This window comes from Phodopus roborovskii, unplaced genomic scaffold (genome assembly GCF_943737965.1).
Source record: "Phodopus roborovskii unplaced genomic scaffold, PHOROB, whole genome shotgun sequence".
Taxonomy (NCBI): domain Eukaryota; kingdom Metazoa; phylum Chordata; class Mammalia; order Rodentia; family Cricetidae; genus Phodopus; species Phodopus roborovskii.
In genome coordinates, this window is record NW_026126567.1 from 34,164,300 (window position 1) to 34,182,806 (window position 18,507).

The 18,507-nt window shown below is 44.4% G+C and overlaps 1 protein-coding gene across 5 annotated transcripts in view; it reads right to left on the reverse strand.

Moving 5' to 3' along the window:
* LOC127235318 (anthrax toxin receptor-like) overlaps nt 1-18,507 on the reverse strand; it is a 103,181-nt gene that overhangs the window by 17,969 nt on the left and 66,705 nt on the right. For 2 of the 5 annotated variants that reach the window (XR_007835696.1, XR_007835695.1), the window contains exon 1: nt 5,066-7,455. The exons of 2 other annotated variants lie outside the window; for them this stretch is intronic. Coding sequence is in view for 1 of the 3 variants with exons in the window: in XM_051202562.1 (XP_051058519.1) it covers nt 5,066-5,164; nt 14,148-14,166 (118 nt within the window). In the remaining 2 variants the exon portion in view is untranslated. Of the gene's footprint in view, nt 1-5,065; nt 7,456-14,147; nt 14,371-18,507 lie in introns of those variants that run through there. One more of the 5 variants, XM_051202562.1, reaches the window with a different exon arrangement.

The following is an 18,507-nucleotide window of genomic DNA, read 5'->3' on the forward strand; positions in this document are numbered from 1 at the left end:
TTTCACTGATGGGGCTCTGCTCTCATGGCCTAAGACACATTCTATAATCTCATGCTATGCTATGAGGGTAGGGGTTTCCATACAAGTATTATAGGCAGATGGGACCCATTGAGACCTCAACATAGGCTGGCTGGACTTCTGTTCCCTCTCTCCTCCTAAGGACAGATACAAGACAGCTCCTGCTCTGTAACCAATTAAGCCAGTCTGTTAATTTGTCACTCTTCTTATATGCCCCATGATGATCCATTTCTTCTGCTTCTCTGGAGAATCCTAAGCACTAAACACGACAAACACACCTGCCTGCTAGGAATGTGAAGTAGAGAAGAGAATGGAGGTGTGGAGAAAAGAATGGAGGATGGGAATGAAGGGAATGAAGGGAAGCAGGGAAGGAGGCATAGGAAGAGGGAGAAATGGAGAGGGAGAGGAGGAAGGTGAGAAAGGAGGAGGAAGGAGACTGATGAGTTCCCCTCTACCATCTAGACTTCTACATGCTGGACCAGTCGCAGTGCAGAGACAAAGGGGTGAAGCAACAGCACTGAGACTTCAGCTGTGTGTGACCATGAGCTCCTGTTGACTGTGAAGGGATGCTTGTGCAATGTGCTTGTAGAGGGACTCCATGCTGTCACTGCTAGTGGTAGGAGAGACACTCCTGCCTTCAAGGAACCCAAACAGGAGTCCAGGATTAGAGATCATGCAAAACAATGAAAAGTCCCTGAGCCATACACCTCAGGAAGACTCTCTGTCCTTGGGGGACAAAGGCAGAGTCCCCAGGATGCACTTGTAGGCAGCATCTTGGCATAGACCCCTAGTCCCTCCTCTTAAACACTACTAGGCTTAGGGAAAGCACTCATAAGTGTACTTCCTCCATTGACAGTGAGGCAGCAGGCAAACTCACAAACCACTGCTGAGGGTACCCTGACTCATAGGTAGTGCCTCTGACTAAAGTCAAGGCTAAGTGGACAGACAATCTTAGGCTCTGCCCTGATATTGCCTAACTTACAGGCTGAGGGTCACGTGTTGAGAAAGTTTGTCCTATAAACTAAAGCCACGTGTGCACTCTGGAAGTTCTAGCTTTGATAAAAGTGACAACCTATGTCTGACTGCTTAGGGCAGGGCCCTGAAGGGTATTGACAGAACCCAGGGTAGAGGCAGAAGGCCTGGTCATGAAGTCCCAACCCAGCCTGCAGTGCTCCAACTATACTGTCACAGTCCTGCCACAGCACAGGTCTTTGGCAATGGAAGAGAGTCATGGGTATCTGTGTGCTCACCTTGTCACCAGCAACCTCTGTTCAAGTTTGACCTTATTCCTCTCATAGAAGATGTTTGATTGACAGTAGAAAGTGTTAAACAGCTGCTGCAAACAGGAGAACTGGAGGGGTGACAGAGGCTCAGGTCCATCCAGGTGCATAACCCAAGCTGTGACAGTCAAGGGCAGTACATGGCAGCAAAGCTTGGTTAGAGTTTAGAAACAGAAGCTCCATGAGCACGTGCTTTGCAGGTTGAACATATGCAATGAATAGAAAAAGCCCACACAGACCTCTTTACACAACACAAGGCACTCCAGCACAGCTTTCCTTCTGGAGATATGCAGGGTGGTGCAACATTGACTATCCACAGATTAAGTCAGTACCAGTTAAGGAGACGATGTGACATCTTTCCACCGGTATTCGCGTTAGTGGAATTCAACTACAGTGCCTGGGTGTAATATTCCCATCAGGGAAATGGGGAGTATGGGAGGCTACCACTTAATTGTCAAGATTTTGAACAACCGAAGCCTGTGTTTGGCCTCTCTGGGGTGTTTCCAGAGGATCCTCAGGCCCCTTGTGGAGTCTTCATGCTGGTGTACCTGGTCCCTGTGGGATCACATAGATATGGTGTATGTGCCTGGTGTCTGAACCTGGTAAAAGTCAACCCTATTGAAGCTTGATTCAAAGGACAAACAGGGGAAGTTTGCTTGATCCATTAAAGTTCAGATGCTCTCTTGGCTGTGGGGATTACATGGCATATCTCCTAAGAGAAGTCTTTCTTCTCGAAGAGGATTTAACTCCTAGGACACATTCATATTTCTTGGATCTAGGAAATGGAAAGTAGAAACAAGCAAGACTCCCTGGAGGGAGTCTTAAGCATCTGCATGTGTATTGCTACTGCGAGTATTTGAGAATATAGAGCTCCTTTTGCAGTAGACACATCTTAGGGCACAGAGTTTGTGCAATGGGAAAGCAATCTGTGCTGGTTGGAAGAAAGACCTTCAGGTGACAAGGTGCCTATGAGACCTTGAAACAATCCCTATTTGACTGTAGGACAATCCCTGTGGTACATGTTTGTTGTATGATAGAAACAGAGCCTCTATCCTACCAAAGAGAGGGCCTGGGTGTGGCTTTGCCTGAAGGGGCCTCCTGGAAGGGGGGCATGGAACACTCAAGGGGCCTGTCATGGGAGCTGGTGAGAGCAGAGCAGGGCCTCCAACTGCTACCCCCCCTCCCTGCTGCTAGACTGCAGTCATCACCCACCCCAGGAGGGTATTGGGTGGGATCCCACTCAGTTCCTCCTCTTGGTAACAGAAGCAAACACCCATACCTAAACACTGAGTCGAACCAAAATCCAATTGCAGAGGGAGAGGACAAGACCAGGTTGCAGAAACACATACAGACAGCTGACTTGAACAAGGAGGAGCTAACAGGCCCCCAGACTGATAGCTGGGAATCCAGCATGGGACCGACTCAGGCTTCCCTGAATATGGGTCTCAGCCAGAAGGACTGAGCAATCGAAGGGACCCTAGATGGTGGAACCACGATGTATTCCTGATTGACAAAAGGACCTTGAGGACACATCCCCCATGGAGAAATATTGCCTTAACCTAGAAGCAGGAGAGAAGTCCTAGTCCCTACTTCAAATGACTTGGCAGATTTACATGACCCTACCTGGATGGCATTGCCCTACAGGTGGAATTGGGATGGAGGGATGGGAAGGTAGGGTGGTCAGCTTGCATGTGAGCAGGCTGAGAGGGTAAGAGGGAGGGAGCTTGAGAGAGGGTAATGGGATCAACATGTAAAATAACAAAAACAAACAAACAAACAAAAAAGAAAGTTCCTCCTTGCTCAGACAGGAGACCAGCCAGGTAGAGAATTCCAGAGTGCCTACATGCAGAAACCTCCTGAAATTGTCAAATGAGCTGGGCTAGTGTTTGATTTTACATATACAGGCCTAGTGCTTCAGACTGTCCTGCAGGAGGCTTTAGGTTCCAGCTGGAATCCTGCTGAATCCCTGCCCTGCACAGATCCCTGCTGACACCTTTTTCTGTCCAGCAGAGAGTGTAGCAGTGGACATCTTACTTTGTGCCTTGAGGGGAGCTACAGGTACTACCTGATACTTACCTTTGTACCCTGCAGGGGACTTCAGTCCCCACTAGACACAGTAAACCCTGCAGGGAGCAGTCTCAGCTAAAGGGAACACTTTTCAGTGCAGGGCTCCCATGAAACTGTGGAACCAGAACACTGATAGTTTGAAACATAAAAGCAGCAGTCATTCTCAGACTCCGAGTTTCCCTGTCTGGCTCACCTGGCCCTTGGAATGACAGCACATCATGGCATCTGGTGGCAGTTTGGGTAAAAGAAGCTGCAGCCTGTATCTAGGTTTCCCTGAAAAGCACACCTGACCATGAACAAACAGGAATGCATGAGAGCTGCTCCCCACACTAAAGAACTTGGGGCCCAAATTGACTAGAACTCGGTCAACATGGACATAAAAGTCTTAACACAACCTATCCTAAGAGGGAGCAGTCTAAAGACTTGGGATCTGGAGTAGTCACTGTGGGAAGTGGCATGAATGGCTCTCAGATGGGCTTGGCAATTGCAGAAGGGTGTGCATTACAGCCTTCCTTTCATCCTAGCATTTCTGCCTTCTCCACCCTATCCCAGATGCCATTACCACTCCTGCATTCTCCTGATGTGACCCTTCTTTTGAGGATATCATTTCTCACTTAAAGAATAAGTGTTTACACATGAAATGATGCCTTGCTTGGAATTTAGCTAAAAATACACAGTGGCGAGGCTGTCGGGGATCTACACGGTGTGGATTGTGAACTCCTGGGCAGTGGCTATGGGTGCTTCAAGACCATGTACTTTTTGGTACATTTGTGTTTGGTAGACCATGTGCACTGAAACTGATTTCGTGTGAAGTGCTGATGCCTGAGATGGGAGCAGCCAGGAAATGACCTTAGGGTTGGAGGCTCAGGGATAGGTGAGATGTAAATGGTAAGGTACCTACTAGGTTGCTGAACGTAGTGAGTGAGAAAGTGTCGGCTATGGGAGGAAGTTTGGGTGGTACTTCTAGTGCAATGGATGTGTCAGGCGCCATGGAGGCTGCAGATAAAGGCAGCATGAAGCGCTGGTGGCCTGGGTACAGGGATAGGAGAAGAGGAGCAAGAATGGCAACCAGGTTTAGACCAAGGAAGTGGGTGGGGAGTTGTGATGTTTGCTGAGCTGGAGAAGGCTGGTAAAGGAATAGACATTTTACTTTTCCTCCTTTGGGAGTCAGAGGAATTCTGAAACTGTGGCTGAAGCTGCTAATCCTCAACACACATTCCATTCCCAGTCCCCTGAGCTGGGGCAAAAAGCCAAGAGCTGAGCTGTACCCCCACTGGCTAGGCTTCCAGTTTCCCAGTCCTTTGTTTCCCCTGTGTGCTGTAATGAATGACTTTCCAGAAAGACCTGCTGGACATCTTTCATGCTCAGTCAGGAGGCTCTGCCTGTTGCATCTGGGGAGGCCATCTTGTGGGATTAGACTTCCATGAAGGGGAACAACAAAAGGCTAAATGGATGCATAGTGAGGATGGGCCAGTGTCTTGCCAAGCTCCAGATGCCTTTGGGAGCTGATTCTTCCACTGTTTGCGTGAAGACAGATTAGGATAGGCATGATCCTTGGTCCTTTTTCCATTGGTTCATGCTACCTATAACTTCTCCATTGGACATGGTTTGCAAGAGCAGAAGGCATGGCTGACTTTGAGAAATGATTCTGAATGGTAATATGTATCCCATGGGTACTGGGATACCAATGCACTACTTACCAACAACCCTGGAGTCACTGAACGTGAACCCGGAAATAACTTGGCTCAGGTCATTTGTATTTTTAAATCCTCGTGCGTTGACATTCACTTGGTAGGGATCTGCAAGGAGAACATTAAAGTGTTGGAACAGGAGAATTGGTTGCCACATTCTCTCTGTTCTACATTTCATGAGGGGCTACCCAGAAGATGGAATTCTCAGGTGCCTTATTATATAGCGGCACTGTGTGGACCATCATCTATGATCACTACTGAGTATCCATGCTAATGTAGCTGGGAAGGATCCTGAGAAGTTAGGAGTCCTACTGCAATCCATGATTCAATAAGTACAAAGTCATGAGAGTCCATCCCTGTTCTGAGCTATGCCAACTCAGCTGAAACCTTCCTGCTTGGAGACCTCACACACTCCCGATCCACATGGGCACTGTAGGAGAGGCAGGGCCCTATCTGCACAGGGTTAGGGATCAGCATACTCCATGATGACTGTGGTACTGAGCATGAAGTCGATCCATTGTTTTCTGTGTTTCTCTGGATAGGTCTTGTTCCTGAACCACCCAAGAAAATACCTGAGAGGACAGACTGGTTTCTACTTAAAACATCACATGATTTATTTCACTCTTAGTTATAATCCACATGTCACAGATATTATACATACTATTCCTATGTAACAGACAATATAAATACATGCCATAATTCCCATAAATATATACTAGATACTACAAGACACATAAAAGCTTAGACATGTAGTGTATATCATAAGAACACATCATGTGGCTCTTACACATTCTATGCCCTTCCACACAATACATAACAACATAGAACACCCTAACATACATAGCACAGTCATTATCACACTTTCTCCTGACATGCCTGTTTTAGCCACTTGTGCCACAGCCTTTCCACAAACTGTATCACATTATGTATATCATGCATACACATGCTCTCGCACATCCATCCAAAGCACACTTATCACACGCATGCATTCTTGGGCTTTTCTGTGTCAATGTTCCAAACTTTCAGACTATTTTCCTGCATCTATTTTCACAGGCCTAAGAACCACACCGTCAGGATTTAGCTGCTGCATCACTCCTGATGCCAGTTTTCTGTATTAGTTACTTTTCTTGTTGAGGTTGTCAAACAATGCCAGAAAAAAATATCAACTTAAAGTGAGTTTAGTTCATAGTAAGCATGCAGTCCTTCATGTAAGGGAAGGATGCATGGTGGCAGGAACATGAGGCATGGGGTCATATTGCATACACAATCATAAATGACAGAGAGAATGCCAGAGCTCCCTTCCTTTCACCTTGTTATTAATCAGCTTGGGATCTCAGACCAATGGATATTGCTGTCTGTATCTAGAGTGGTTTTTCCCACTTCAGTTTACTCAGTTGAGAAACTCCCTTATGGCCATGGTAATTGGTTTGTCTACTATTCCAGATTCTATGATCAATACTATCACTATATACATTACATGTACCACATACATCATGGAAGCACCACACACATCCCCTATAACCCTCCCTCAGAAACAGTACCACAACATATACATACTCATGTAAATGTACACACTCTCTTGAGAAACACCATTTGCCCATGTCTGTGACCCCTCAGCTCTTACCTTTTGTACACACATAGCAATGCTTCACAGAAAAAACCTGAATACAGGACTTGGAAGCAATCTGAGAAAGGGAGATGGAAATGGAAATGGAAAAGGGCAGGACAGTAAGCCCCAGGGAATTCATTCAAGGCCCCCCAGTCTTTCCATGCCTCTTATTTATCAAAGATGTCTTGCAGAACAGTTAACCCTTGTTTTGTTTCAAAATTTTGATCTGGGCTGTCTGCAACTTGGGCCATCTATGACAGGATGTAACATTGGATGTAACATACTTGGGGCAGGAACTGTTGCTCTCAGGCCATGGTGAACCGAGGGTGTCAAGCACTCTCTTGATTTCATTCAAAGCCCAAATGTAGGCAGTGCAAAGCTCTCCTGCCCACTCTACATAGTAAATTAGGTTTTGTTTAACCTAGTGAACTGCCCTTTTACACAGCCTAATTCTAGCCTATAGCACCTTCGGTAGATGAGAATCCCTCCTTGGCACTGTAACAATGCTTCATAGTCTTGCTCTGATAGCTAGCCAGGGGCACTTGGTAACCTGATCTGACTTTCTTGCCATTTGCCATAGTGATACACACCCACTGTGAGAACAGTGGCCCACTATTTTATGGAAATGTTGGCCTAAAAGAAAGAAGATGCTGAAAAAGACAGTCCCTGAATACCAAAGGTATAGTGCTCACACTTGTGGCCTGGACTCAACAGGGTCTGCTTAAAATGCTTGTCCATCAATAGCCCAACAGTCATTACAATTATGACTGATTTTACATTGTTCTCTTCAGAGGAAGCAAAAATTGGGTGGGATTCTTAGGGGACTCACTAGGAATGGCTCAGTGAGTGATGCTGCAAATGCAGTGCTGTCCACTGCAGCAAAGCTTGTTGTCCCTCTGTGTTTGGTGTCATAGGGTGTAAAGAAGACTTGTGCACTATATTATACAGAGGTGGTGAGACCATACCATTAGGCCTGACCTTTTATATCCTGGCTGTGGAAAAGTCTAAGTGCAGTCTAGTTACTGAGCTGTAAACGCAGCCTCTCCCTGGGCTGCAGGAGAAGCAGGAGGGACTCCTTGATGATGATGCCCAGTGAGGCATGTGGAATCTGTGTCCAGCCAGCTTCAGGCACAATGTTATGGATATATTACTGGAACAGTAGGCCTACCAATTAACAAGTGCAATTAATATACTAAAAAAAAAAAAAATAACTTTCAGAATTGTAAAACTAGCTTAGTCAGTATTCCTGCTGAATGCAAGGCTGCACCTGATAAGCAGAACCCAATGATACCACTCTCTCAAGATAGCTAGACACAATCCTAGACACTATGATGACCACTAGACGCTATATAAGAATATATGTATGTAGGAGACCAACAGCAGATGGTCTGCTCTGCCTATCAGGAGAGACCCCACTTTGATGTGCCACGGGGATGGAGAGTGTCCCTAGCATCCTCACCCTTGAATCAGAGACTTGTGTTAGTCACTGGACCTGACCTTCACCTAAGATACTTAGCACAGATGAACAATCTTGAGAAGATAGACATAAGATTGTAGTTAGGAATTTATAGTATGTGCCTTGTATGATAACCCTCAACATAATTAAATACAACTTCTCTTATACTAACTGCCCCCTTGCTTGCCACAGAATTCAAGTCAGAAAGTCTTAGTGACCTGACCAGCGGGACCTAGTTATTCTTGGGTCGAGTTGGGCTAGAACCTGAAAAAAATGGGAGAGAAAGAAGGAAGGAGACCAAGCAATGCTTGTCAAAGTCTAACTTCATCAGGCACAAAGAGGGGTTTTTAAAGCAAAAAAGGGAGGGAGTGGGCAGGAGTAGCTGTGCTGACTCTGGGGCTCTGGCAGTTCTCAGTCCATTGTTATCTGCTTATCTCAGTTCCAGAAGTAAACAGACTGCTCATTGAGCAGTTTCCTATTTTGCCAAGATAAGGCTCAGCTAGAGCTATGGCATAAACAACTTTGCAAGAGGATGTGGCTGAAGGCTGGCTGCAACTCCAGGCCGGCTCCTAAAATATCCCCCTATGATTTTTATTTTTATGGAGGGTCTGTCTTAGGCTACGCGGTGGGCTCCCACAATCGGGACCCTGGGGATGGGCTTGTCACTATGTGACAAATGGGTAGGACCTCTGTCTTAGGCTGCATAGGGTGCATCCGCCCTCAGCACTCAAGGACATGGTCAAAAATCGGGCAAGAAACTTGGGCAAGAAGAGTGGGCTCCTGAGAGACGGCCCTATGCTACTCCCGTCATTGAGATACCTACAGCCAAATAGGAGGGCCTGCATCCGATTTGTGGCACCGCGACATTCCCGTCATTGACGTCTCCATATTTGAGAGAACCAGGTCCTCTGTTGTTCGAGTCCTGTGAAATCAAGTCCTTGTCTAGGGGGATCAGAACTGGCATTGTCACCATCCTCAACAGGTTCCTCAGGGGAGCCCTGTTCCTTTTCCAAAAGCTGATGGTAGTGTACAGAAATATGTTTTTCAAGCATGGAATCAATTTGAGTTAATTTCTGGAATGCCCAAGGCCCAAAAGTCAGCAGCAGCAATAATCCCAAAAATGGTCCCAGGAAAGAAGGAAGCAGGGTAGAAAGCCAAGGGGAGGTGGAAAGCCAATTTTTATAGCAGGACTCAACCTGTTCTGGCTGTTGTTTACATTCCTCAAGATTTTTCTGCATTCTATCTAAGCTGTCTTCCACTAAATGGGTCAGGTCATCTTATCAGCATAAAAGCAACATTCCTATCTGAGTGCTGCACAAATTCCTCCTTGTTGTAAAAACAATAGGTTTAAGCCTTGTCTGTTCTAGGGAATGACCCCTGAGAGAGACAGACAGACAGACAGACACACACACACACACACACATACACACACACACACACAGAGTGAGAGAGGGAGAGAGAGAGAGAGAGAGAGAGAGAAAGAGAGAGAGAGAGAAGGTAATTATGCTTCAAAGGACTCAGGTCCCCTTTTCCTCTGTTCTGAGCATCTCACCAAGTGATCTGGCAGCCACTGGGCCTCATCTTCTTCCTGCAAGAAAACACAAACATCCCCTCGACAACCCTCAACACCCCTCAACCCCATATTAGGACTGGGTTGGGCCTTTCCATAGTCTCGTGTATGGATCTTTCCATTTGAATTGAATAATATTCTCTTGAGTTCCATCATATCAGAATCTGTCTGCCACAGATTGCTCATAGGCATCCACATTCAAAAAATTTAAAATGAAGAGTGCATGATTTAATGGATCATGTGGAGACTGGAGACATGACTCCCTTCTCCTTATAAGTTGCAATATTAAGGAGCTATGAGCATGCTCCACAATTTTTTGCTCTTGAGGATTATAAGGAATGCCTGTTATATGTTTAATTTTTATTGGGCACAAAATGTTGAAATGCTTTACTAGTATATCTAGATCCATTGTCTGCCTTTATAATTTTTTGGAACTCCCATGTGAGCAAAACATTTTAAACAGTGACTTGTCACATGCTTAGTGGCTTCTCCAGTTTGTGCAGTGGCCATTAAGAAGCCTTAATATGTATCGACTGTCACATGCACATACTTTAATCTGCCAAATTTTGCAATATGAGTGACATCCATTTGCCATGAATGATTAAGAAGCAGGCCTGAGGGATTTACTCCTATATTAGTTCCTGGTAAATATTGTGGGCACACAACACTGTTTGACAATTTGATGAGCAGTCTCTTCAGTTAAACCAAACTCTTTTCTTAGACTATTCCTATTTTGATGGTGACGCCACCTTCTTAGGGGAGGCTGACAAATGAATGCAATATATAGGGCCGTTTTGCCAAAAACCAGTGGTGGGTGAACAACTGGAGGAAAGTACAAGTATAATAAGAGGGTGTCCATAATCTAGGCGGCAAAGATGATGGACTTTTTCAATGCTTTTTAATAGCAATCGGATGGCCTCTTTGGCCTTGGTGTAATCTGTCTGGAAGAGGTTGGAGCTGGATCCCCTGGAAGAATATCATATATTGGTTTAAGCTTCCCTGTTTTAATGGAAATAGAGGAGGATCCATTGAATGTCTCCCAAAAACTTTTGCCGATCTTGAAGAGTTTTTAAATTTGAATAATCAATTTGGAGCCTTTGAGGCCGGAGAAAGGTCTGTTGGATTCGATGGCCTAGATAGGTGTAAGGAGGATTCTTTTAAAAATTCTCTGGGGCCCTTTGAACATTCTCTGGGGCCAAAATAAATCCGCGAGCCTCCAGGTGCTCCTGTAATTTAGCAAACACTTCAAGACATCTCTCCTCAGCAGGTGCTGCCAGCAGAATATCATCCATATAATGGATAATGTAAAGATTAGAAAACTTGCTCCTGATAGGATTCAGGCAAGCAGCCACATAAGCCTGGCATATTGTGAGACTATTAGCCATTCCTTGGGGGAGAACTACCCATTGAAAGCAAAGGGCGGGTTCCTGAAAATTAATCGAAGGAAGGCTAAATGCAAACCTGGGGCTAACTTGGGAGTGCAGCGGAATGGAAAAGAAACAATCCTTTAAATTAATAACAATTAGATGCCAATCTTTAGGAATAACCATGGGTGAGGGCAAGCCGAGCTGAAGAGTTCCCATAGACTGCATTATTGCATTAATGGCCCTCAAATCCTGGAGCAATCTCCATTTCCTGAAGCCTTTTTAATCAAAAATATAGGAGAATTCCAGGGAGAGGTGGAGGGGATCACATGTCCTGCCTCCAATTGTTCTTGAACTAGTTGGGAAGCCACCAGAAGTTTTTCTGTGGTTAAGAGCCATTGTTCCATCCACATTGGAAGTCAGAAATCCATGCAATGGGAATGGGGGCTGGCAGTGCAACAGCGACCCACATTAAAAATGGCCAAATCCTTTCCTATGGCCTGGAGCCTGGGTGTCTAATGGGAGAGTGGCAACAGAGGGAAATTCTCCTTGCTCCACCTTACCTAGCCCTAGTCCTTTGTCCCAGCCCATTTTACACATCATAAGGAGATCTTTGTTTCTTGGCAGAGTGCCTTGGGCAAGGGTTTGGGTAGTAAGGACAAATTCCATCTCTTCTAAGAGATCCCCTCCCCACAAATTAGTGGAGAGGTCAACCAGGATATAGGGCTAGAAGTAACCTGAATGGCCTTCTGAGTCTCTCTAGTTCAAACAAACTGTTTTCTTAAACTATTACTATTTTGATCATGAAAGCTGTGTGACTGCTGAGCTAATTCTACCTGAGATAAAGTGACTATCAGCTGACTCATTACTTTTAGTCAGTGGACCAGGAAGGTTTGAATGAGCTCTTATATGACCCACAAAGCAAGGTGCCTTTCTTTGATGAATGGCAGTTTGAATTTGCTCAAATAGTAATGTAACCCGATTATTACTAGTTTCAATGTATGGAACTATCTCTAAAACTTGAAGAGCTCTGAAAACATGACTATCAGTATGAGTTAAAGGAATCATTCATTAGAAGCTGAAAAACTATTGCAACAGCTCGCATAGTTCAACTATCTGAGCTGAAGCTGGATCTGTCTGCTTTTCCCTCAAAGGAACCATCAGTAAAAACTAACAGGATTGCTCCTTACAATTTTAGGGAATACAAAAGGATTTATTAGTACAAATGATAATAGTCTATAATCTGATTGTAAACTTTTTCCAAAAACTGGGCAAAAGATGATGGACCAAAAATTTTAATTAATAAAAGCTTGAAAACGTAGGCCCTAAATCTATTCAGAGAAAGGACACTTTTAATGATAAAAGAAAATTAACTCCTTAAGTCAGGAGTGCCATGGCTGGTGCCTGAGCCCATTCTCAGAAAAGGGGAGGTAACCTCTCACCATCTAAGTAAACATTCCTTTGCCTGTTAATTGCTGGTTGTAAAGGTTTTGAAATAACCATTAACTTACTGTTTTGTATAGGGAGCATGTATTATGCTTCGTTCTCTGGCCAAATATCTCTTAGACAGCATTTTGTACCAACAAGCTATTGCTTTAAAATAAGGATTTAACACTTTGACTGAGAAAACAGGTAAATGCAACCATAACAATGGTCCCCTTTGTCATAAGACAGAAAAATTTCGGACTATGCTGTATGGAAAGTACATAAGCCTCCCATGGTTTTGCATAGTCAATATAGCATATCTGCTGATGCAGGATTGCATTCTCCGATTGTAAGAGAACTTGTCTACTCTCTTCAGTTAGCTGTCTAGGTGAATTGGGATCACTATCTCCTTTAAGGATATAGCTTAAAGGTTTCAAATCACCAGTAGGTGCTTTTTTTAAAAAAGAACATAACGATTGGAATATTTTCTAATAACTTTTGAAAATCATTTAATGATCATAAGCTATCTTTTCTGATTTCTAATCTTTGAGGCCTAATTTCTTTAGGATGTAACTTAAGTCCCAAATACTTTTGAAAACTTTTTCTACTCTGACCTGTAAAGCTTTCATTAGCTGACCTGGTCTCATTTGCATTTTCACTGACACATTTCTAGGTGGGGGGCCTAATAGGGCCTATAGTTCCCTGAGGCTTCTTCTCAATAGCTGACAAGGTCTCATTTGCATCTACACTGATACCTTTTTGGTGGTGGTGGGGGGGGGCTAACATGGCTGCAGTTTCTTGATGCCTCTTTTCAATAGCTTTTCTCATCAAGTCTTACATTAACCTCCATTCTCTCATTTTTTTAACCACCAAAATTTAGGATGATTTCTGTATTCTCTCCTCTGATAAACTCTTTTGAGACATCCATGCAGATTTCTCTGGCTCTCAGGCCATTCTGACTTTGACCATTTACTACTGTTTCATTCTGCAAGACAGTCATGGGAGATGCAGATCTTCAACTCTTTCAATTAAGACATGACCTGATGTCTCTCTCTCTCTCTCTGTATTTTTCTTTTTTGTATAACCTAAGAAATTCAGGTAGTACCTATTGTTGGGATTCACACATTCACATATTCACAATCACAATTCACTCAAACATTCACATGTGTGGCCACATCATACATACAGAACATACATACATCTTTTAGCCCTCCTTTTTTCTAGGCTAAGATTAGTTTGTTGAAATAAAACATCCTTAATTGAAATCTCTTGAATTGTAGCTACAATACAAATTCTGAAAAAATTCCAATGAATTCACAAGTTTCTGACAGACTGCATTAATTTTTTTATATACTTAGCTGGGCGTTAGCCACAGCAGGAGTTCCTAAGGCTTAGGGCCTCTAGTTCCTGTTCTTTAAGTAGTGTATTAAGATCCTCACCCACATTTTGCCATGTCAGGGGGTGAATATCTGGTCCTTTGAGAATAACCCAAGGAAAATTTTTAGAAACGAAAGCAAAGAAACTTATTAACTCTTTACATGAAACTCTAATTCCTCATTCTCGAAAGGAAAACTTGAAGTCCCTAAAGAACTTAAACTTCCTTAGACAAATATTGACCCATTATTATTGAGTGGAACGGGGGGGGGGGGGGGGGGACGATGACTCACCAGGAATCTGTGTGCTCATGAGTGGTGAGGATGGATTCCAAATCTCTGTGCTGCAGCTCTCAGATCCAGCACTCTTCTCAGTGTGAGCTACCGATTTTATTTAGGGATGGGGGACTCTGTTCAGTAAAAGGCCACCCTGGAACAGCACGTTGGGCGCCTCTTGACCCGACCAGTGGGACCTAGTTATTCATGGGTCGAGGTGGGCTAGAATCTGAAAATAATGATAGAAAGAAGGAAGGAGACCAAGCAATGCTTCTCAAGGTCTAACTTCATCAGGCACAAAGAGGGGTTTTTAAAGCAATGCAGGGAGGGAGTGGGCAGGGGTAGCTGTGCTGACTCTGGGGCTCTGGCAGTTCTCAGTCCATTGTTATCTGCTTATCTCAGTTCCTGAAGTAAACAGACTGCCCATTGAGCAGTTTCCTATTTTGCCAAGATAAGACTCAGCTAGAGCTATGGCATAAACTACTTTGCAAGAGGATGTGGCTCAAGGCTGGCTGTGACTCCAGGCCTGCTCCCAGCATCTTACCTTGGGGACCCAATGACCCCTCACCAAAAGTCCCCACTGGATTCCAAAAGGGCCAAAGTCAAGAAGGACACAGATCTAGGATGAGCATGTTTAACTCATGGGATAGGAAGCTGGAGAAACAAGGTATGAGGTAGGAGAAGACTTAGCAGCTAGAGGAAACCATACCCTGGCATCCAGCTCAGAGTTCCCAGCCTGCACAGGCCCTGTGCTTTTCCTTTCTCTTTCCTGGCACATCTGTAGGCCAAGGACCAGTGAGATCTAAGCCAACACGTGACCACATGCAGCTTCTGGTCCTCTCAGGAGCATCTTGAGTCGGTGCTATGCTCAGAGGAGCAGCTATGCAGAAAGTGGAGCTCTGGTTTCAAATGCCAGACTTGAAGAGATCCAGGATGTGCACACAGACTCTGTAGGAAGCCCAGCTGTGTGGCCTCTGCCACATTGAAGTTGCAGGCAGCTCAAGTTCTTGGGTAGCCTTTCTGATGTGTTCATTTGCCTGCTAGGAAATGAAGGGGGAAAAATATTGTGACATTGTAAGGATGCAAAAATTTAGCCTAATTTTCCCTAGACTCTGCCCCCTAGCAGTGAGTAAGCAAAAGGTCATTCTTGACCAAAATCTCCCTCAGTGTCTCTTAAAAGGCTATTGGAGGCCTTCAGGCGGTTTACTCCCTTTGACCCTATCTCAAAAGCCTTGAGAGGGAGAACAGGCATGACAGAAGACAGGAAAGAAATTTGATTAAAATCTTGGCCGCAGTAATTAAAAAATTTTAGAGCAGGCCTGAGACAGTCAGGAAGCCTGGGCAACAGGACCCCTCTTGACAAAGACTAATGTGCATATGGTAATGGATAATTGGTGCCACAGGGCAACTGCAATATTCATGAACTACCCTTCGGTAGAACAGTGAACCTTGGTGTGGGCTGCATATCCCACTTGTTCCTACATACCCCAGGATGCCCTTACCCTCTGTTAGGAAGAGACATCCTGTCAAAAGCAGGAGCCCAGATTCATTTTGACTCTGAACAGCCATCTGTAACAGATAACCAAGGAAATCAATTGCAGGTCCTTACTGTTAGGCTAAAAGATGAGTGCAGACTCCACTTTGAGGAGCCAGGGCTTGACCTCAACTGTTCAAATGGAGCTGGAACCTCCATTATGGACTGATGATTGGCTCATACTCTCTTAGCTTGGGCTAAAATATCCTAAATGGGTCTGGCAAAGCAAGAGCCTGCACAGGTCATTCAGCTGAAAGCTAGTGCTACACCAGTGTCAGTTAAACAGTTCCCCATGAGAGGCCCAGAAAGAAATTCGACCCCATATCCAGAGGTGAATCCAACAAGACATCCTGGTTCCTATTCAGTCTCCTGGAACACTCCCTTGCTGCCAGTTAAAAAGCCTGGTACCAGTGATTATTGGCCAGAGCAGGACTTGAGAGAGAGGTCAATAAAAGGACACATGATATACATCCAACTGTCCCAAACCCTTATCACCTCCTGAGTGCCCTCCCACCTGAGCGGAGCTGTTACACCGTATTAGAACTAAAAGATGCCTTCTTCTGCCTGAGGTTTCATCCTGCCAGCCAACCGCTTTTTGCCTCTTGAATGGAGGGACCCTGACATGGGCAGAACTGGACAGCTCACTTGAACCCGACTGCCACAAGGGTTTAAAAACTCCCTGACCATCTTTGATGAGGCCCTTCATAAAGATCTGGCCAGCTTCAGGATCCAACTCCCCCAGGCTCAGGTCTCATAGATGTTAATGATCTGCATGGCTAAAGCATGTGTATAACTTAAAAACTCATCACTCCAGGATTTCTGGAGAAAAATGATGCATTAACACAGATACATATAAAAGACAGCGAACAGGAAGCCATATGAGTGTCTCACAAAAATTCAAGTGTTCCTATAGGAGGTTAGTTTGTAAAGTTAGTTTAAAAATGCCAATTTGTACTAGATAATTAAGTGTGCTTTGGGTAACTAAGGCTTAAGCCAAGTCACCTGCTAGTTGATCCACTGTGCTTGCAGTATTTACAGATTGGGAGAGGGCTATGGTAGAAACTGTTGCTTCAGTGGTGAAGGCGGCACTGGCAGCCGTGATCCAGGAATCTCCTTTCCTCGCTGCTGCACACCTGGGTACGTGGCCCACGACAGCAGTTACACTCAGCAGACCTGTTGAGAACAATTGAAACTTTCTCCAAAATTAGTAGCATTGGTTACAACAAAAGAATGGAACCAGAATACAGTGCCTAAGATGAAGGTGGAATTCTTGTCCTTTGGATCAGTGTAAATTTATATAGCCGCTTGACCCAAACTATAATTACTGATCAGGAAAAAGGCCACATATGGCTACTCAGATGCACAGGCATCAGGATGGGTAGATTCTGGAAGACCCATCGGACCTTCTTTCTGGCTGTTACAATCACCATCCCTCCGCATATGGCGAATCAGCCGCTCAGGCACCCAAACAGGGTTATCTGTGTCTTGTGGAAAGACACAAACTGACCCTCGGGACCATACTAGAACTCGGTCAGTGCTGCACCATTTTCCAGCAGTGACATTCTTCCACATAACTGAGCCATAGTCAGATGACTGAGGACGCAATGCCTGTCGGCCGCAGATCGAGCAGCACCATCAATAGTTAAAAAATTTAAAATGTATAGGACAAGAGAAAAGTGATTATGAGGAGATCCTGTAAACTCCCCCTTTTTTGTTTTATGAAGATAGGCTTTAATTGTGCGATGTGCACGTTCCACCATGGCCTGACCCTGAGGATTATAAGGGATACCCGTCTTATGTTAGATAAAAATTTTTTTTTTGCAAAAAGAATTAAAACCCTGAGTAGTATAAGCAGGGCCATTATCAGTTTTTAATTGTCTGGGCATTCCTTTATAAGCAAAGGCTTGTAAACAATGGCTCTTAACATCCTTAAGCTTTTCTCCAGTATGAGCAGAGGCAAATATGAGATGAGAATGGGTATCCACAGATACTTGAACAAATTGTAGTCGACCAAAGGAAGGAACATGAGTAACATCCATCTGCCAGATATCATTAGGTGTGACGCCACGGGGGTTAACTCCAAGGTGTGGAACAGGTAAGAACTCTCCACATAGGGGACAGTTCTTAACTATATCAATAGCTTGGACTCTAATAAATTTAAAATGGAATTTGAGTGACCCTGCATTAAGGTGGAAGGTTGTATGAGCTTTGCAGGCTGCTTCATACCCAGACTCTCTCATCATCATGATGGAACTCTCTGTTTTAGTATTAAAATCAGCAATGGCATTTCCTTCACTTAAAGGGCCAGGCAAATCCGAATGCACGAGGAGATGTCCTACAAAAGTTGGATGAGAGCGCCTCCATAGTAGGCTTTGTACGGCTAGTAAATGTTCTTGTACACGAGACACTGGAGCTATATAAGCAGCAGTTTCTAAGGGAGCCCATATATGATATACATATTTACTATCCGTGTATAAGTTAAATGGCTCATCAGAAAAATGTTGAAGGGCTAATTGTACTGCAGCTAGTTCTGCAAATTGTGCAGACTTCACTTTAACTATAGAGCGTTTGATAATGGGAAAAGAAACAACTACTGCACAACCATTTGAAGAGCCATCTGTAAATACATTACGGGCCCCTTCAGAGGATTTTGGGAAATAACCTTGGGGAAACACACAGGGTGATTTTTAAAAAAGTCAGCTAACTTACTGGAAGGAAAATGACTATCAAAGTGGCAGGGTGTGGAACACAAGAGATGTGCCCACTCCTCCTCAATGTTGAAGCCATTGTATCTGTTGTTGAGTATAGGGAGTAACAATTAAATCCGGCATCTTGCCAAAAACT